The sequence below is a fragment of the Perca flavescens genome, chromosome 11 (genome assembly GCF_004354835.1).
Source record: "Perca flavescens isolate YP-PL-M2 chromosome 11, PFLA_1.0, whole genome shotgun sequence".
Classification (NCBI taxonomy): domain Eukaryota; kingdom Metazoa; phylum Chordata; class Actinopteri; order Perciformes; family Percidae; genus Perca; species Perca flavescens.
In genome coordinates, this window is record NC_041341.1 from 9,118,564 (window position 1) to 9,134,764 (window position 16,201).

The following is a 16,201-nucleotide window of genomic DNA, read 5'->3' on the forward strand; positions in this document are numbered from 1 at the left end:
TGTGTGTACTTCTAGAACATGTACGTCAGGATTTACCCACATGGATTTAGACCTTAATTCTGGGTACTAAAGTACACAAAAAATATGTAGTGTCAATGAACAGTTAAATGGCTAAATAAAATGGGAACCAATCAATACATGTTTATACCCCATTTTATGCAAATTTGACCAGCGTTTGTTTTGGCACCTTGCTCTGACAACAAAGTGATGAACAGATGTACTAACCTCATCATCTTATCACCTCTTATAATAAATAAGGCTCTTTAAATAAAATGAATCAGATTGTGGGCAAATAGATGCTGATGGAAGTTAATTGTATTTGTTTATTGATAAATATATACTACTTAGATGAGCATTAAAAGACAGTGAGCAAACAAACAAAACATTTAACCAAGGCAAAAAAAAGTAATGCTTCATAATTGGTATTTTAGATGCAGGCGCCATATAAGAGCTAATAATTAATAATTATCAGTCATTAATAATAAGTCATTTCCATGATCCATTCACTTATCATTTACTTGAAAATACATTTCCTTCTTTATCATCCCTTTTAATTCTCAACCATTTGCGTCACTCTCCTGAAACACAAATCTGTTAAATTACTGTTTAAGTCAATTTCAAATTGATTGAGCACAGTGTGTTAAAGTCCAATTGCTGTTCTCACTATTATCTATCATGAGAGTCCATGGGAAATCAGCGTGACACTGACTTTGCTACAGCAGCGTCTGTATAGCTCTGTGTCGATCTTTAGTATATTTCCACTGCTGCTGGCCCTTTAACAAACACATCTTGGCATTGATGGTTGAAAAAAATGTGAATGAAATCCAGCCATTCATAAAAATAGGCCTGTGCTGCGCTGTGATTGGCCAAACAGAACCTCATGCATTATTCATTAACCCCGGAGACGCCATTGGCTACTGACTTAACGGACAGGGTCGATCCACCAATCAGCGCCTGTCTCTGCGTGCCGCTCGAGCCCAGGGGAAAAACCGACCGGGCCATTAACGAAAAGCTCAGTCAAGTTTTGTCAGTCGAAGGAGACACATCGTTGTACCAGTGCGCAGTCGATTACACCACTATCGACACGTTGTTGTTGTGTTTGTGGATATTAATACCGTATTGTTTCGACACAGAGGACGTCTATAAGCACAGACAAGGTAAGCTGCAACGTTTATTTCGGCGACAACTTGCTTTTGTGAAGCCCTGTTTTAGCTAGATATTTTTTTCTTACGCTCTTTTAGACTACAAACTACTGCAACGCCATCTTATTTTAAAGTATTTACTTTGTCAACCATTTTATATCGGCTCCTATCTGTGTAAAATTATACGCCGTATGTCATATTTAAGCCCAGCGTGTGTTGTATTCGGTCCTTCGGTTATCTGCGTGGATATTGACTTTGGCTTATCGGCGCGGTCAGGCGACTGATTGATTTTTTTTTTTTTTTTTATGAATGGACGGGCATTTTTTTTCTCTCCTCTGTTTCTACACGGCTCGAGTTTCACTTCATTGAGAAAAACAAGGGAGGTATGGGTGGGGGAAGGGCGGGTAGGAGGTGGCGGAGGAGTACAGGGGGGTGTCGGGTGATTTCGTCCCCCCATCCTCGGCTGAAACGCAGAACTTCTACGGAAAATGACTCGATTTTGACATGTTAGCACAGTAATACAAGTTGGTCTGAATTACGCACTCCCCAAGTTTGTCTGTTTACTTGTGACTTTTTTTTTCTTTTTCTTTTTTTTTTAAATACCGCAATGGCTGTGAAGTCGTAGTGGAAATTACACGCCAGTTGTGTTGGTAAACTTTGCCTAGTTTTTGGTGCGTTGAGGCCAGATTTTGGCACATCAAGTTCTGATTTAACCTTATTATGATAGTTGACGCTGCTGCCGTATTCTTTTGTAGGTCATTACTGTAGTTTTTGTCTTAATAGGCCTATGTAACTTTTGCCTTTTTAAATTTAAAATCTCCAATCTTAGTTCAATTCTCACTGTAAACCACTATGTGTGAATGTCAGAATAGAGCCAGCACAATCGGTCAGTAAACTTCCTACTCTTGATTGACGTGCTATATGACCAAGTGCTCCACATGAAGACACAGTGAGTTCTAAGGTTCTAATATGTGCTCGGCGCCTGTAATTATTGCCCAGCAGCTATCCTGTATTCGTCATCCATTAACAGTAGATGGAGCAGTGAGTCATATCACTCTGCTGAGAGAGAGATGTGAGGATAGAGGGCACTGCTAGTGGCTTAGTGTTATTATTGTTTGAAGGAAAACTTTGTATTTGTTGCTAGTGTTTCTGATTTTATAGTACTAGGTTCCGTAGGTTCAAGCCTCTATAAGCGTCTAATCTTGTTTGGAAAGCTTTGTGTTTTGCAGTGCAGATCTTACACCATAGACATAATCTAAAGAGTGGCACTTACTCTCTTTTTTTTTTTTTTTTTTTTTCCTCAACACCTCCCTCCAGGCTGATTTTATAGTGGAAAGTAGTGCCCACAGATGGCCAGAGAGAGTGGCTTTTATAAGTGTATAACAAGCGCTCCATGGGACTGTGTGTTTACATTGTGCTGCATTCTCTCACTCGGCACGGCTCGGTTCACAGAGTTTGTTGGTTAAATAGAAGATGGTGGCCTTGTTACAGCATCAGCATATGATGCAGAGGACCACTTGTGTTGTTATATAAACACTTTACCAAAATGATGAAGCCCAGCAAACAGCATGGCCTCAAAGTAGGGCTGCAACCGGCCATTATTTTCATTGATTAATGTGTCGATCGTTTTCTCGATTTTATTCGATTAGTTGTTTGGTCTAAAAAAAATAAATAATGTTTATCAGTGTTTTCCAAAGCCCAAGATGAATGTCTGTCTTGTACTCGGAGATCTTGAGTTTACTGTCACAGAGGAGTGAAGAAACTAGAAAATATTTCCATTTAAGAAGCTGCAATCAGAGAATTGTTACTTTTCTTTTTTTATAAAAAAAAAAGGGCTCAAACCGATTAATCGATTATCAAAATAGTTGGCAATTTAATGGTTGACAATTAATTGAATAGTCTTTGCAGCGATAATATAAATACATTACAAAATAATGAAGCCCAGCACACAGTATGGCCTCAAACGTGACAACAGAAGTGAATTCCAACCACATTGATGCGCTGTGTCCACCCTTACACTGGCTAAAAGACACATTTATGGCCAAAGGGATGGTTTTTTTTCTCGCCGTTTTGTGACACCTGCTGTATGTTTCCAATCTTGTGTTTTCCAGTGACCCACAAAGTGACCCGGGCGCTGTCGCTTTAAAGCGAACTTCTCCCCCCCTCCCCTCCCCACAATATCGGAGCCCCCCCAATCACCCACATAACATGGATGGATTCTATGACCAGCAAGTCCCATTCATGGTCCCACCCAGTGTAAGTGGACACATGCCAGCCTCACACATCACATCCTCACACTTTCAACCCATGGCTCTACATTACGGATGGACACTTCTAATACTCTTACATACAAATCTGCATTGTCCTTTTTTGCGAGGTGAAGTGACCTCTCTCCCGTTGGATGCTCTGACATTTCTCCATCTTCCCCTTCTCAGCAGCACAAGTCCCACGTGGAGGAACCGTCTCACAACAGGCCTCTGAGCGACAGGAAAAGGAAGTTTGTCGACACAGAACTCGCCCAGGACACAGAAGGTAACGTCGTTGATGTGAATGAACGGTGCAGGTTGCACATATGAGCTGCCACGACGACATGTTTTTAACATGCAATCAGAAGTATAGTCAAACTGGTGGGGGACTTACACTCGATATCTTTCACTTCTTGATTTTCAGAACTCTTCCAAGACCTCAGTCAGCTGCAAGAGATCTGGATTGCAGAAGGTGAGCTCCATGTTGGTTTTATTAGTGGAGTTATTTTTGGTAATGGCCGCCAGTGTTTTCTGCTGCTGTCTCCATCTACACAAACAACCTTTTCAAAATCATTACATTGGATTTGGTTTTTTTTGGCTTTGTGAAAGTCATATTTGACTTAAGAAACATTTTGTAGTCCTTTTTGTTTTCTAAATAGTGAACAGGATAAAATTGGGCAAGATTAAAGATTAACTTGTAGAGAATGTGAAATATTTCATATTTTTTCAATATATTTTTTTTGTTAGCAATTAGAGCAAGAAGAGCAAAGTCCTATGCATGAAAAACTGCTTACCGAGACCCCCCTTTTGTCTAAGTAGCTTTCTCGCCTTTTTCTGTTAGATTACATTGTTACTCTTCTTTAAAACTCTTTTTAATGAACCAGTTTCCAGCAGATTTTTTTTCTATCTTTTTTTTCTTGTTTTTGTTTCCCTTGTTTCATCTTTTTGTCCACTGTTTTTTGGCACATAAAATATGTTGGCTATAGAAAAACAAAAAGGGGTATGTGCTTGATTTTTCTCACATGTGCAACATTCTCGTCTGTCTTCACAGCCCAGGTGCCTGATGACGAACAGTTTGTCCCAGATTTCCAGTCGGATAGCTGTGAGTACCTGAGATTTTGTGTGTGTGTGTGTGTGTGTGTGTGGGTCCGGGTCCGGGTCCGGGTCCGGGTCCGGGTCCTCTAAACCGATTCTGTTACTGCTTTTTTGATATCCGTCAAACCGATTACAATGTTTTTAGCCCAGCCTGGTTCTTGTCTGATTTGGGCAGGGATTCAAACCACAGTGGCAATTCAGGCTGAAAACCAAGATATGCTTTAACAGCACTGCATCAGAATCCTTCACCACAGGCTTCTTTCTGCTTGGAAGAAAGTGCTCTTTTATTGCGTTACTGTCCCTGACCAGATGTCTAGGTCACCACCTCCTTTTTATCAACATTTCTTCATCCTGCCGAGGACAAACGCCATTCTTCAGCCTTTAAAACACAGCTCTGGGAAAGGCTGCTCTTACCCCCCCTCCCTCTCTCCCTCATTTTGAGTTTAATCAGCCGATTGGAATGGGGCATCACATGAGCCAAGCGCCTAATCTGATTTCACACTTTCCCGCACCCAGGCCCTGCTGCTGAAGTGGGCTGGATTCCAGTGGATAGGGCAGCTTCAGAGCTGCCTGTTTCAGTCCTTTCCTTTTTTTTTTTATGATCTCTCCCCCATCCCCTCTGTCTTTCTGAGTTTATGTTTTGTGTCTGATGCGTAGGAGGTGGAGACAGGGTGTGGCAGCCGCTGTCATTGTGAGGGCTGCCTTTTTAAATCTAGTTTAATGTGCTCAGCGAGCTGCAAACTGACCGCCAGCCTCTGGTGCAAACATATTATTGAGGTTGATGCATTGACATGTATGTATTTGTTTTTGTTTAGTTAGTGTGTGTGTGGGGGAGTTTGGCAGTTGCTTCTGTTGCCAGGCTGCAGGCCATTCTCTCTCACAAGTTGCCTATTCACCAAAACCAGATTTATTTTATTTTCTTTTCAGTATGAGCCACAGGACATCACATGTCTCGAACTGTGTTTAAGTTTGCTCCAGAGTGGAGGAGCGCTCTCAGTTCATTGACGTGTGATGCTTTAGCTCCGATCCTCCAGGAGAGGAGTCTGGGTGCTTGCTTGTTAATCCACTCACTTGGCCACCAGTCCGGAGAAGGAAAAGATGCCTAATCTCCTCATTATTCACTTTTCTGTGTGTGTGTGTGTGTGAGGAGCCTCACTCGAGCCATTTAGGTTTCACCGTGCACACAGTGGAGCTCACGTGCCCATTGTAACTCCGCTTCGGTCCATCAGCACCACGGGTGATTTATTTGGCCCCCGCTCCTCTGTGCCAAGAGATCTAGTTTCTGCCTGGCTATTATGTGGCGCCCTGGAAAGTGCAGCCGATACGCAGAAAGCTGCAGCTAGTGTCTAATGGTTACAGCACGGGAGAAGAAAATCATTCACCGCCATTAGATTACAGCCACACTGATTCATGGGTATTGGCCTGCCCTAATGGGAATCAGACGAGACGTTTGATAGCTTTTGTGTGTATAGTGCAGTTAGTATCGCGCTACCTAGCAGTGGTAGCTGGTTGTTTTCAGAGCCCAGCGTCGACCGTCATTAGGGCTGCATGATAAATTGCTGCTAAGTGGCTCTGTCAGTCGAGGGAATACACGGACGTTGTCCATACGTCCATTTATCCATCAATTCCAAATGTGGTTAAGATAACTGCTGCACTTCTGTTTGTGGCTGCGATTAGGTGATATCTGGAGTTGATCTAATGCTCTCAATTCTTTGCATGTCTCCTCGTATCCAGTGATGTTTCATGGCCCGCCCCCAGCCAAGATCAAACGAGAGCTGACTCCCTCCAGAGAGTTCTCTCCCTGTCACCAGGACAGGAGTCCCATGCCCTACGAAGAAAAGTGCCTTTACAGCTACAGGTATGTAATTACATTTGTAGACGGCAGCCACTGGATAGCGTATTGATTGTTCCTCTCCGATTAAAGGAGTTCTGACTGTGTTTGTTTCCCCCTCCCCCATCTCTTCATCCACAGTGCCTGTGACAGGAAGTCCACTCCTGGGTTCAAGCCATTAACTCCCCCCTCAACACCAGTCTCTCCCTGCGGCCCTGCCAACCCAGCAGGGACGCACCCTCTGAGTGCACAGACCCCCCCTCCTCACCCCCACGTAGCCAATCCGACCCCGGGGCCGCGTCCGGTGCACGTACAGCAGCCCATAACGGCGAGCGCCGGCTCTCCTAACCAGCAGGCCGTCCACAGCCCACCCTTCGCCGTGCCCTGTGCACCCATCAGCCAGGATGCCAACAACTTCACACCTGAGCACAGGTGAGCACTCAGAGCCTGCGTCTACACTACTACGTATTGGTTTAAAAACGAATATCTGTTGCTACGTTCAAGTCTCGCGTCCACGCTACTCCGGCGTTTCAGAGCCTCTAAAACCGACATTTGGGGGAAAAAAAGGTCTGTTTCGGTTTGAAAACTGTGGGGTTGCTTTGTAGTCTGGAAAAGCACAAACGGGGACCTTTTGGAAACAACCGCCTCACGTCAGTCAGCCTCATCGGTTAGGTACGCTTACATACCTTACAGTAACTGTTATACCTCGTCGTCGGTCCAAGCAGATAAATCCCTGGTCTTACTTTTTGCCGTTGTTCTTTCTCCAAAGCGTTTTCTGTATTTTTAACTTATGCATCCATGATTTTTAATAGCAGAGTTAAGTCAGACAATCTGCTTCCAGTTTACACTGGCGCACGCATTCCTAGTGTATGAGAATATTAATGTAAATGTGTTGTCAAATGTGTTAATATGGAGGGAGATTAGTTCTGCTACTGGAGCTTTTTTTTTCTCAAAACGCCGCTAGAGTTGAACCTCCTTTATCTAGGTATGAGCCTCTTCCTCGTAATGTTTCCATTGTGTTTCATCTGGTGTATTTACGCAGGCGTGTTTCTGAAAAGAGACGTAATCTCTCTGTCTTGCCACCCCTCCATTTTTAGGTTCCAGCGGCAGATGTCGGAGCCATGTCTACCCTTTCCCCAATCGGAGAGTCAAGGGCGCCCCCAGTTCTTGCCCCAGCCTCCCAGCAGCAGCAACAGTCTGCCACGTGACGGCCGGCCGCCCTACCACCGCCAAATGTCAGAGCCATTGGTAGCTATGCCACCCCAGGGTTTCAAGCAAGAGCTCATCGACCCACGCTACACAGAGCAGGGTGTCCCCACCATGGGCCCCCCAGGTCCACCCCCGGGCCCTCCGCATCAGGCTGCTTTCCACCCCATGGCCATCAAGCAGGAGCCTCGTGACTACTGCTTTGATTCTGGTGAGTAGAGAAGGGTAGTTTAATAAAAAAACAAAAAAAAAACAACCTTGAAGAGTCAATTACCTCTCAAGATGTCCCCGTGGAGCTTCCTCCATATCTATTCCTCTGCTCTAGCATAGCAAGGAAATCCACTGCTAGCTGTGTGAAAGTGATGTCTAGGGCCGTGTGAAAGTATAGCGGGCAGAAGGTGTGGAATGTGCCTGGCCGTGTTTGTTCTGGGCACTAACACGCGCCTGCGAGTTTTAGCGTGCAGCAGAGGCCTGGGCGCACAGGTGCTCATTTCACACACACACTTACACATACGGTACACACACACACACACACTATCTCGCTCTCTCTCTCTAATCTGCATCATTCCTCAAGAGCCATGCCAGTAAAGTAAAAGTGGGTCTCTTAGCTCTGCCTAAGCCTCCAAAGGTAGAAAGTAAATGGGTCATCCAGCCAGGTGCAGAGAACCTCTTGACTGAGCCTACCTGGAATAGATCTAGGCTAGGACCCTCCGAGGACTTAGTGACATGCAGCACAGCAAGCTGATTGTAAGAGCCTGGAAATTCTCAGCTTGGTTTCACAGAATACACAAGGGGCCAAATTGTGCCTCTCCAAAAGGCCTTGTCAAACAGTCACGGCAGAGATGCTGTTTACTCGCTTTGTTTAAATCAAACAAGCCAGAGCGACTGTCGCTGCACTGTGTGATCCTAACGCCCACACACCCAGCTGTTGTCCCTGCTCTGATGCATTTCCATCCTCTTTTCCTGAAACTCTGCAACTCTTATTTATTTATTTTAAATCTTTTCTCGCTCACTCATATATTGTCTTTCCTTTTCTGCCTGGTGGGTGACCGGCTGGCATGGCGGTGATGTAATGACAAATCCTCTTAGCCTCTTATGGCCTTTTTTAAATACCTACGTCACCGGGGCCTAGTGTCTCTGGATGAATGGAAGAAGTGCATGTTTGCATGTTTTTCTCCATGCATTATCATATCCGCATTTGACAGAGGAAGTTTCCTACATTTCTTTTTCAATTTACTCTCACCTTTTCTTTTTCTCTACACGCGTGGTACGACTTGGCAATAGAGATTTACTCCCTGCAGCCTCTTTCCTTTAGTTAGGACAAGAGCAGACAGAGACTTAAGAAAACACTTGATTGATCTCTGGTTGGCTTATCAGTAGACAGGAAAGAGAATAATGGATGGGGGGTGGAGATGGTCGGTACGCACTGCAGAGACACTGCAAACGGAAGACAGGCCTCGACCCCTCGGGGGGGACTGGCGTAACTCGATTGTCATTGAGATTTAATACAGCAACCATGGTGCTAATCTTATTTAAAGGCTTGGTGGACATGCGGGGGATGTTGTGTGCTGTGCAGTGTACTGTGAGCTGGGATTTAGTCCTGCGTGTGTGCGTGTGTGCGTGTGTGCGTGTGTGCGTGTGTGCGTGTGTGCGTGTGTGCGTGTGTGCGTGTGTGCGTGTGTGCGTGTGTGCGTGTGTGCGTGTGTGCGTGTGTGCGTGTGTGTGTTCTTCAGCCCAGCTGTTGACCATGTTCATCTGTAGCATCGTCGTTGGCCAGAAAAACAGCCACCATGTGTTTTGGATGTTTTTTATACCCAATAATGTGACTTAACACGTTAATATAGCTTGGACTCGATGACTCCTGTATAAACATAGAGCAAACCATACATAAGTATCAAAGCTGTGTATCTTTTTGTACACGGTGGCAGGGATCCAAAAATATCTGTCAGCTGCGAGGTGGATTTTGATGTATTACACATTTGATACAACAGTGAGGATGTCTCTGGTCTAAATTTACACACCTATCTTCTTTGTTTACAGAAGTGCCTAACTGTCACTCATCGTTTGGGAGAGCGGGGAGCTTCTACCAAAATAACCACGAAAGTAAGTTGTAGATTATTGTCTGCTTTTTGTCTTTTTATGTCTCCGATGTTTGAATAATTTCATTAGTGAAGTCCATCAATTGTAGAGCTGCAAAGATTAATCGATTAGTTGTCAACTATTAAATTAATCTCCAACTCTTTTTTTTTTTTTTTTTATAATCAATCAGTTTGAATTTTGAAAAATTCTCTGATTCCAGCTTCTTAAATGTGAATATTTTCTCCACTCCTCTGTGACAGTAAACTGAATATCTTTGAGCTGTGGACAAAACAAGACATTTTAAGGACGTCCTCTTGGGCTTTGGGAAACACTGATCATTACTGACATTTTATAAACCAAACAACTAATCGCTTAATCGACAAGATAATCTGTAATAATAATAATAAAAAAAGAATCCTTGAATTGTGACTGTGAACCTCGCATCTTATCGAGCTGCTGAAAGCTCAGCGTTGGCGAGAGCCGGGGGAAAGAATGGCGGTCAGCAGCACTGAAATGACAGCTCAAGAGGGAAGTAAATCTATCGATGAATCGTGTGTAGCTGCTCCACACGTGCAGTACATTTCGCACATCAGCAGCTGGCAGAAGCTGCGCACAACACAAGCCTCCACTGTTGGGAAGCTGCCCGGCTATGTTATTGCTTTGCGTGCAGTTTGGATCTCTTGGGTTGAACATTGTCACTTGCCTTCATGTCAGAACAAAAGCCTGTTTCCCCCGCTCTATCCCGCGCTGCTCCACCTTCATCCCATTTAAGTTGCATTTCTTTCTTTTCGTCAATTGCAGGCTTCTCCTTCGACAGAGATCATCAGCTGTACTTTGACGATACCTGTGTGGTCCCTGAAAGATTAGAAGGTAAGACTGAGAAATCCCAACAAAAAAATTAAAAACAATCTCAATATTAACCCAAAATTAGCGCAAAAAATAAGCACCAGATATTGTATGCCCGTAAAGTTGGCTATTGTGGGCATTTTCTGAGTCCTTTGACTGCTCGTGGTGCATAATGAACAGCAAGTCCACTTCACAGTCTCCATCTGGAAGGAATGTCTCACCACACTGCTGACTGACCCTTTTTCTTCACTCTTTGTTTTTCTGCCTCCTTTTTTACTTTTCTACACTCTCTTCTCCTGCTCTTCTCCTGCTCTTCTTCCACTCCCAGGTAAAGTCAAACAGGAGCCCTCTGTTTATCGTGACGGACCTCCCTACCAGCGCCGGGGCTCCCTGCAGCTCTGGCAGTTCCTGGTCACATTACTGGACGACCCAGCCAATGGCCACTTCATAGCCTGGACTGGTCGGGGCATGGAGTTCAAACTCATTGAGCCCGAGGAGGTCAGTACCCACCGTCCTCACCTGGACTCATGTCTTCTGTCCGACTGAATATTAGGGCTGTCAATTGATTACATGTCCACTGTTAAAGCTATAGTGCTTTAGTAGTTTCTGTCGCCCCCATGACGAATTCTAAGTAACGACAACAAAACTGTCGGTGCGTCTACATGACACAAGCCTTCCGTGATCGCCCTCCACCCATCCTCCAAGCAGCTGCTAGTAGCCAAGGAGGATTAAAAAAAACATGATGGACTCTTCAGAAGAGGTGATTCTCTTCACTTGAGTTTCTGCGCGGGAAAGTCACCGGATGCCCCAATCTTGTGAACATAGTCATACTGAGAAATCCAGAGAGAGTTGTGTGGAGCTGATAGTCTTAATTAGCTTTGTAGCAACTCATTTGGCGACGGCTCGAATGTAACGGACGGATTAATATCAAAAGGTTACGCACAAAAGCTTTTAACTCATGATTAATTGCAATTTTTTGTATCTGTTCTGAATGTTCTTCAAAAAAGGATATTTTTTTAAAATGTTTAATGCTCATGTGGTATTTGAGACTCTACGCCCAAATTTTGACAGCCCCCCCCCTATATACACCGCAATTCACTGCGGCTTACTGCAACTCTTTGTGTCTCGCGTGTCCTCAGGTGGCTCGTCGCTGGGGCATCCAGAAGAACAGACCGGCCATGAACTATGACAAGCTGAGCCGCTCGCTGCGTTACTACTACGAGAAGGGCATCATGCAGAAGGTAAAGGCACGTTCACCATTTTCCTTTCTCTCCCTTCCCTCAGCAACTTTGCGCTGCATGGGGCTAACCTAGTCAAGGTAGTGCTATTTCATTACAACCACGGGGATGCTCTAAAGTAGAGTCTTATCCCAGCAAGCGGCTAAATAGTGGCAGTGAATACTAGCCTGCAGACCACATCTCTTCTCGTAATAAATATTGGTTTTAGCCAGATCAAAATGTCTTAAACTTGATCTAAAAAAAAAAGAAAATGAGCATGTGTGGATCAGTCATCCTTGAATAGAGAGTCTGTAAAGGAAATGTTATGTTATGCACGCACTAAGGGCTGCGACTAACGATTGTTTTCATTGTCAATTAATCTGTTGATTATTGACTCAATTATTCGATTAGTCGTTTGGTCCATAAAATGTCAGAAAATGTTGATCAGAGTTTTCCCAAAGCCCAAGATGACGTCCTCAAATGTCTTGTTTTTGTTCACAACGTAAAGATATTCACTTTACTGTCCCAGAGGAGAGAAGAAACGATAAAATAGGCACATTTAAGAAGCTGGAATTGGAGAATTTTTTTATAAAAATGACCGATGATGCGAATAATTTAATAGCTGACAACTAATCGATTTAATCTTCGCAGTTTTACACCCACCCAGATTGCACAACAAGTATCACTCAGGATGTTTCCTATGGGAGTTAAATATGTATTTTGTCTTTTGTTTCTCAGGTGGCTGGCGAGAGGTATGTGTACAAGTTTGTGTGCGACCCCGAGGCTCTCTTCTCCATGGCCTTCCCTGACAACCAGAGGCCCAACCTGAAGGTGGACCCGGACAGCCTGCTGGGGCTGGACGACGACACCGTGCCCCTCACCCACTATGAGGACGCAGCTCCCTACCTGCTGGACGCCGGGGAGCAGTGCGTGGCAGGCTTGCCATTCCCAGAGGGCTACGGCTACTAACAAAGCCAGCGCGGGGTCATGACGCACATAACGCACGCTAACACTCCCAAAAGTCTCTCGGCGGCCACTTTAAAAAAAAATAAATAAAAATCCAGAGCTGGGACGGCTGAGCTGCTCGGAAGAAAATCCACACGCTCTGCTCCTTTTTATTTTATTTTTTATTTTTTTTTATGGTTTCCTCTCCTGCTCCCTGGAAAACCTTCAGAAAACTCTGTAAGCTCCCACGCTAAGAATGGATGAGGGGAAAAGGCCTGCGACAGCTCTTCTACTGCAGCATCATGGGAGAGCGAGGGTTGGCGAAACCAGCGAGGGACAACTGGACTGCAAGGGGCTGCTGTTGCTACGGAGACCGACAAAGCGAGGCCACACGGCACCAACTTTAAAAGAACTGACAGTAACCCCCCTTTGGACAAGACTGCAAGAGTTGTTGCATTTCTCATTTTGTGACAATCTGCTTTTCTTAAAAACAATCAAGTAACCAACAGAGTAAAAAAACATTTAAGATATTCTAAGTGCAGCACTATTCTATAGTTGCCTTTTTGGGTCCCCCATTTTCATGTCGCCACATCTGAATTTACAAGATCCGTAAAAGGGCTTTAATTTGCAAAAAACGGATTGACAAAAAAAAAAACGCAACATATTCTAAACTCACAAATCACTTTGTTTTCTGTAGATAGAACTACTTTTTCTTCTTAATCCAGCTGTTCAATTGTTTTGCGATTTTTTTCTTTTATTTTTTTTTCTGAGACCCAGAACTCTCAGGTTTCTGGGGTGTTGCTGTATTTCAGGCTAGTTGGTTGGGCTGCTCTCTCGTGTAAACGTTGCGTTCTTTAATCGTTCTGCCCGTGTAAGAGATTGTATCTGCTTCCCGTTAGAGACTGGACCCTACGGCAGGAGCCCACCGTCTATACAGTACACTCCTCTCATGCCTGTTCATCACTGCTGGGTCCTTTTTATTGCTCAAGTTCAGAGATGATTAGCACTCCATCTCCTCCATTTCAAAAGGGATACATAACATGAGTACATATTTTCCCAGAGGTGTTTATAATTCATAAAAGGCTAAAATAATTCTGTATGATAAATGGTCACATTGTTCTTTTTTTTTTTTTCCTGGGTGCTTAATATTTCCTTGGCGGTGTGCTAGTTCCTCTGATGCACCAGTATGGCAGGAGCATCAGGATGTTGCATGCAGTTTTAAAAAGAAGAGTACAATTTTGACACCTTCTTATTGGACACCTCTGCCAGTTACAAGTTTTCAACCGGAGACTTCTGCTTCTCTTTGCATGGTGTAATCAGTCAAGACTGTGTGTGTCCACTAACATATCGCTTTAATGTCTTTTGGACAAGGAAGATATTTGTGATTATTCTCTGCATTCTTTTGTGTTCATTATCTGTTTCTGAATGGGGGGCGAAGACAAACGTATATAAAGTATATATTTTTGCTATAAGGCTGCATTTGTTTTGATTTCAATGTATAAGCTGTATAGTTCTGGCTCTAATAGACACGTACCTTTTTAAAAAGCAATCTCAATCCTTCTGATGCTACTACTGCAGACTGTTTCTTTAGGAGGCCTCGTGTGTGTGTCTGTGTGTGTCTGTGTGTGTCTGTGTGTGTCTGTGTGTGTCTGTGTGTGTCTGTGTGTGTGTGTGTGTGTGTCTGTGTGTGTGTGTGTGTGTGTGTGTGTGTCCAAAGGCCACAGTGAAGATGCACATGATATCGTGGGATCCGCCCCAGGCACGGGTATCGTCTGCACTTGTATAGGCTTCAGTCCCCCCCCCCTCACAATGTGTTTCTTACACTGCTGAGTTTATGATAATCTGTACTGGGTACAATAAACGGTCCTTTATGCTTCACTGCCTGCAGTCCTGGTGTGTTTCATCATTTTCTCGCCACCCCCCCCCCCCCATCCCTCCTGCTCGCACTCAGTCAGCTGACTGAGTGCCGTGCTTGACCTGGCTGATGTCTGAGTCTCATGCTTCTCCTGACTCCTTCTCAGACATTTCTGGGTAAATGATTACTCCATTTTTAACTTGCAGCTAATGTGTCTGGTTAGCTGTGTACAAGGAAAAACACTATGTTCCATGTGAGTCATTTTCTAAAACACTAATTAATGCCAAAGCTCATACAAGTGAGCATTTTTACACTTAACAATATGTAATTTATTTATTTTTTATGCCTCCTGCGCTTGCCGCAGCCAAAGGCTCGGGCTGTCAGTCCCAATCTTGTGAGCATGATATCTTAGGATCCCTGAGATTTCTTCAAATTTGGCACAAATGTCCACTTGGACACAATGTCTAATAGCATAAAATCATGAAGTGATGACATTTTATATCCAAACGCTCTACTTCACTGTGACAACATAATGTTCTGGCCGTTTCTCAACGCCATAACTCAGGAACAGAAGGGGACAACATTTGGTTGAATACTGAATTGGTGAAACTGCGGTGACTGTAGAGATTGTCGGTGCTGCCTGGTTGAAGATGTGTGTGAAGCATCCGTGTTTTGCCCGAAAAATGCCCTTAATACCTTTTTTATTGAATTGCGTCAAAGTCTTCGCTACGTATTGTATACGAGTCTGGAAAGACATGGATGTAAACTGCAACTAGACTGGTAGGCAGACAACCTCAAGGCGATAATTCTAGTTTGAATAAGTCCTCAGCATGACAATGCTGATTGTCATTGGGCTAATTTACATTGGGGTGTTTTGAAATAGTTTTGGAAATGAAAATAATTAGTTCAGTGCTTTTCTTTGCTGTCAACACATACAGTACCAGAGTTTAAGAGAACAAGAAAAGATGTATATATGGATAAATTACACTTTAATGTTCTCAAGCTCAAGCGTGATTCATCAGTGAATAATAGATACTGGATAATAGAATAAAAGCACGGCTGTATTCAAAACCATTAATGATGGCTGCATTCCAGTTAGGAGAGGCCCTGGTATTTTGCATGCTGACTCACTGAAATAGCTTACTACAATTGATGGAACTGAGCCATCGTTAAGGTTATCAATTTCAGCTGTGCTTTTCCTACTATGACCAAGAAGTCCAAATGTCGGCTGTGAAAAAGGTCCATTCACAGTTTGATGCTGTTGAACCTATAGTGAGCTCCGAAAGTATGTTGCACAGAAAGACCGGTTTGTGCTTATTTGAGTGTGTAGAATTATTCATGAGTTTAGGTATTAGACCTGACTGACTGAGAGCACAGAGGAAGCCATAAATATTAAAATTTCCAATGCGTGCACTCTTGTATACACTGACTGAGGTTAAAGTGCAGTCTGCTAGACGAGATAACACCACTTGAATTCTGTAGTTGTCAAGGAGGGCATCGTTTTAAAAGCTTCATATACTGTCGGGTTCAATATTTGCCTCTAAATGTTGTGTAGAAGTATAAATTAAGTAGGTACAAGTACCTCAAATTTGTAATTAAGCACAATACTTGAGTAAATGTACTACATCTTTGGAACTGAGTGAGTGTTTGAATTGATTGTGTGTAATTGTATGTGAACTCTAGCTTTGGACTAGCTATAAGACGTTGCGCAACCACTGTATCTTGTGATGTTTTCACAA

At 43.7% G+C, this 16,201-nt stretch overlaps 1 protein-coding gene across 4 annotated transcripts; it reads left to right on the top strand.

Annotated features, from left to right (window-relative positions):
• The first annotated feature begins 1,012 nt into the window (after positions 1 to 1,012).
• On the top strand, positions 1,013 to 14,486 carry etv5a (ETS variant transcription factor 5a). Of its 4 annotated transcripts, none has more exons than XM_028590871.1 (13): positions 1,013 to 1,157; positions 3,254 to 3,398; positions 3,578 to 3,674; positions 3,813 to 3,860; positions 4,440 to 4,490; positions 6,218 to 6,341; positions 6,456 to 6,746; positions 7,412 to 7,731; positions 9,561 to 9,623; positions 10,401 to 10,469; positions 10,774 to 10,943; positions 11,585 to 11,692; positions 12,401 to 14,486. In XM_028590871.1, exons 2-13 carry the CDS (start codon positions 3,351 to 3,353, stop codon positions 12,629 to 12,631), a joined length of 1,620 nt encoding a protein of 539 aa, XP_028446672.1. In that variant the 5' UTR covers positions 1,013 to 1,157; positions 3,254 to 3,350; the 3' UTR covers positions 12,632 to 14,486. The 4 variants fall into 4 exon arrangements, with proteins under 4 accessions (XP_028446672.1, XP_028446674.1, XP_028446673.1 ...); XM_028590873.1 differs by having other exon boundaries at positions 11,585 to 11,686; XM_028590872.1 differs by having other exon boundaries at positions 3,581 to 3,674.
• Positions 14,487 to 16,201: the final 1,715 nt, after the last annotated feature.

What these genes read in the sequence shown, in the direction of transcription:
- etv5a (XM_028590871.1), top strand. Translation starts at nt 3,351, where the DNA reads ATGGATGGATTCTATGACCAGCAAGTCCCATTCATGGTCCCACCCAGT. An exon ending in CATTCATGGTCCCACCCAGT is followed by an intron (nt 3,399 to 3,577) that starts GTAAGTGGACAC and finishes TCCCCTTCTCAG; the next exon opens with CAGCACAAGTCCCACGTGGA. An exon ending in ACTCGCCCAGGACACAGAAG is followed by an intron (nt 3,675 to 3,812) that starts GTAACGTCGTTG and finishes CTTGATTTTCAG; the next exon opens with AACTCTTCCAAGACCTCAGT.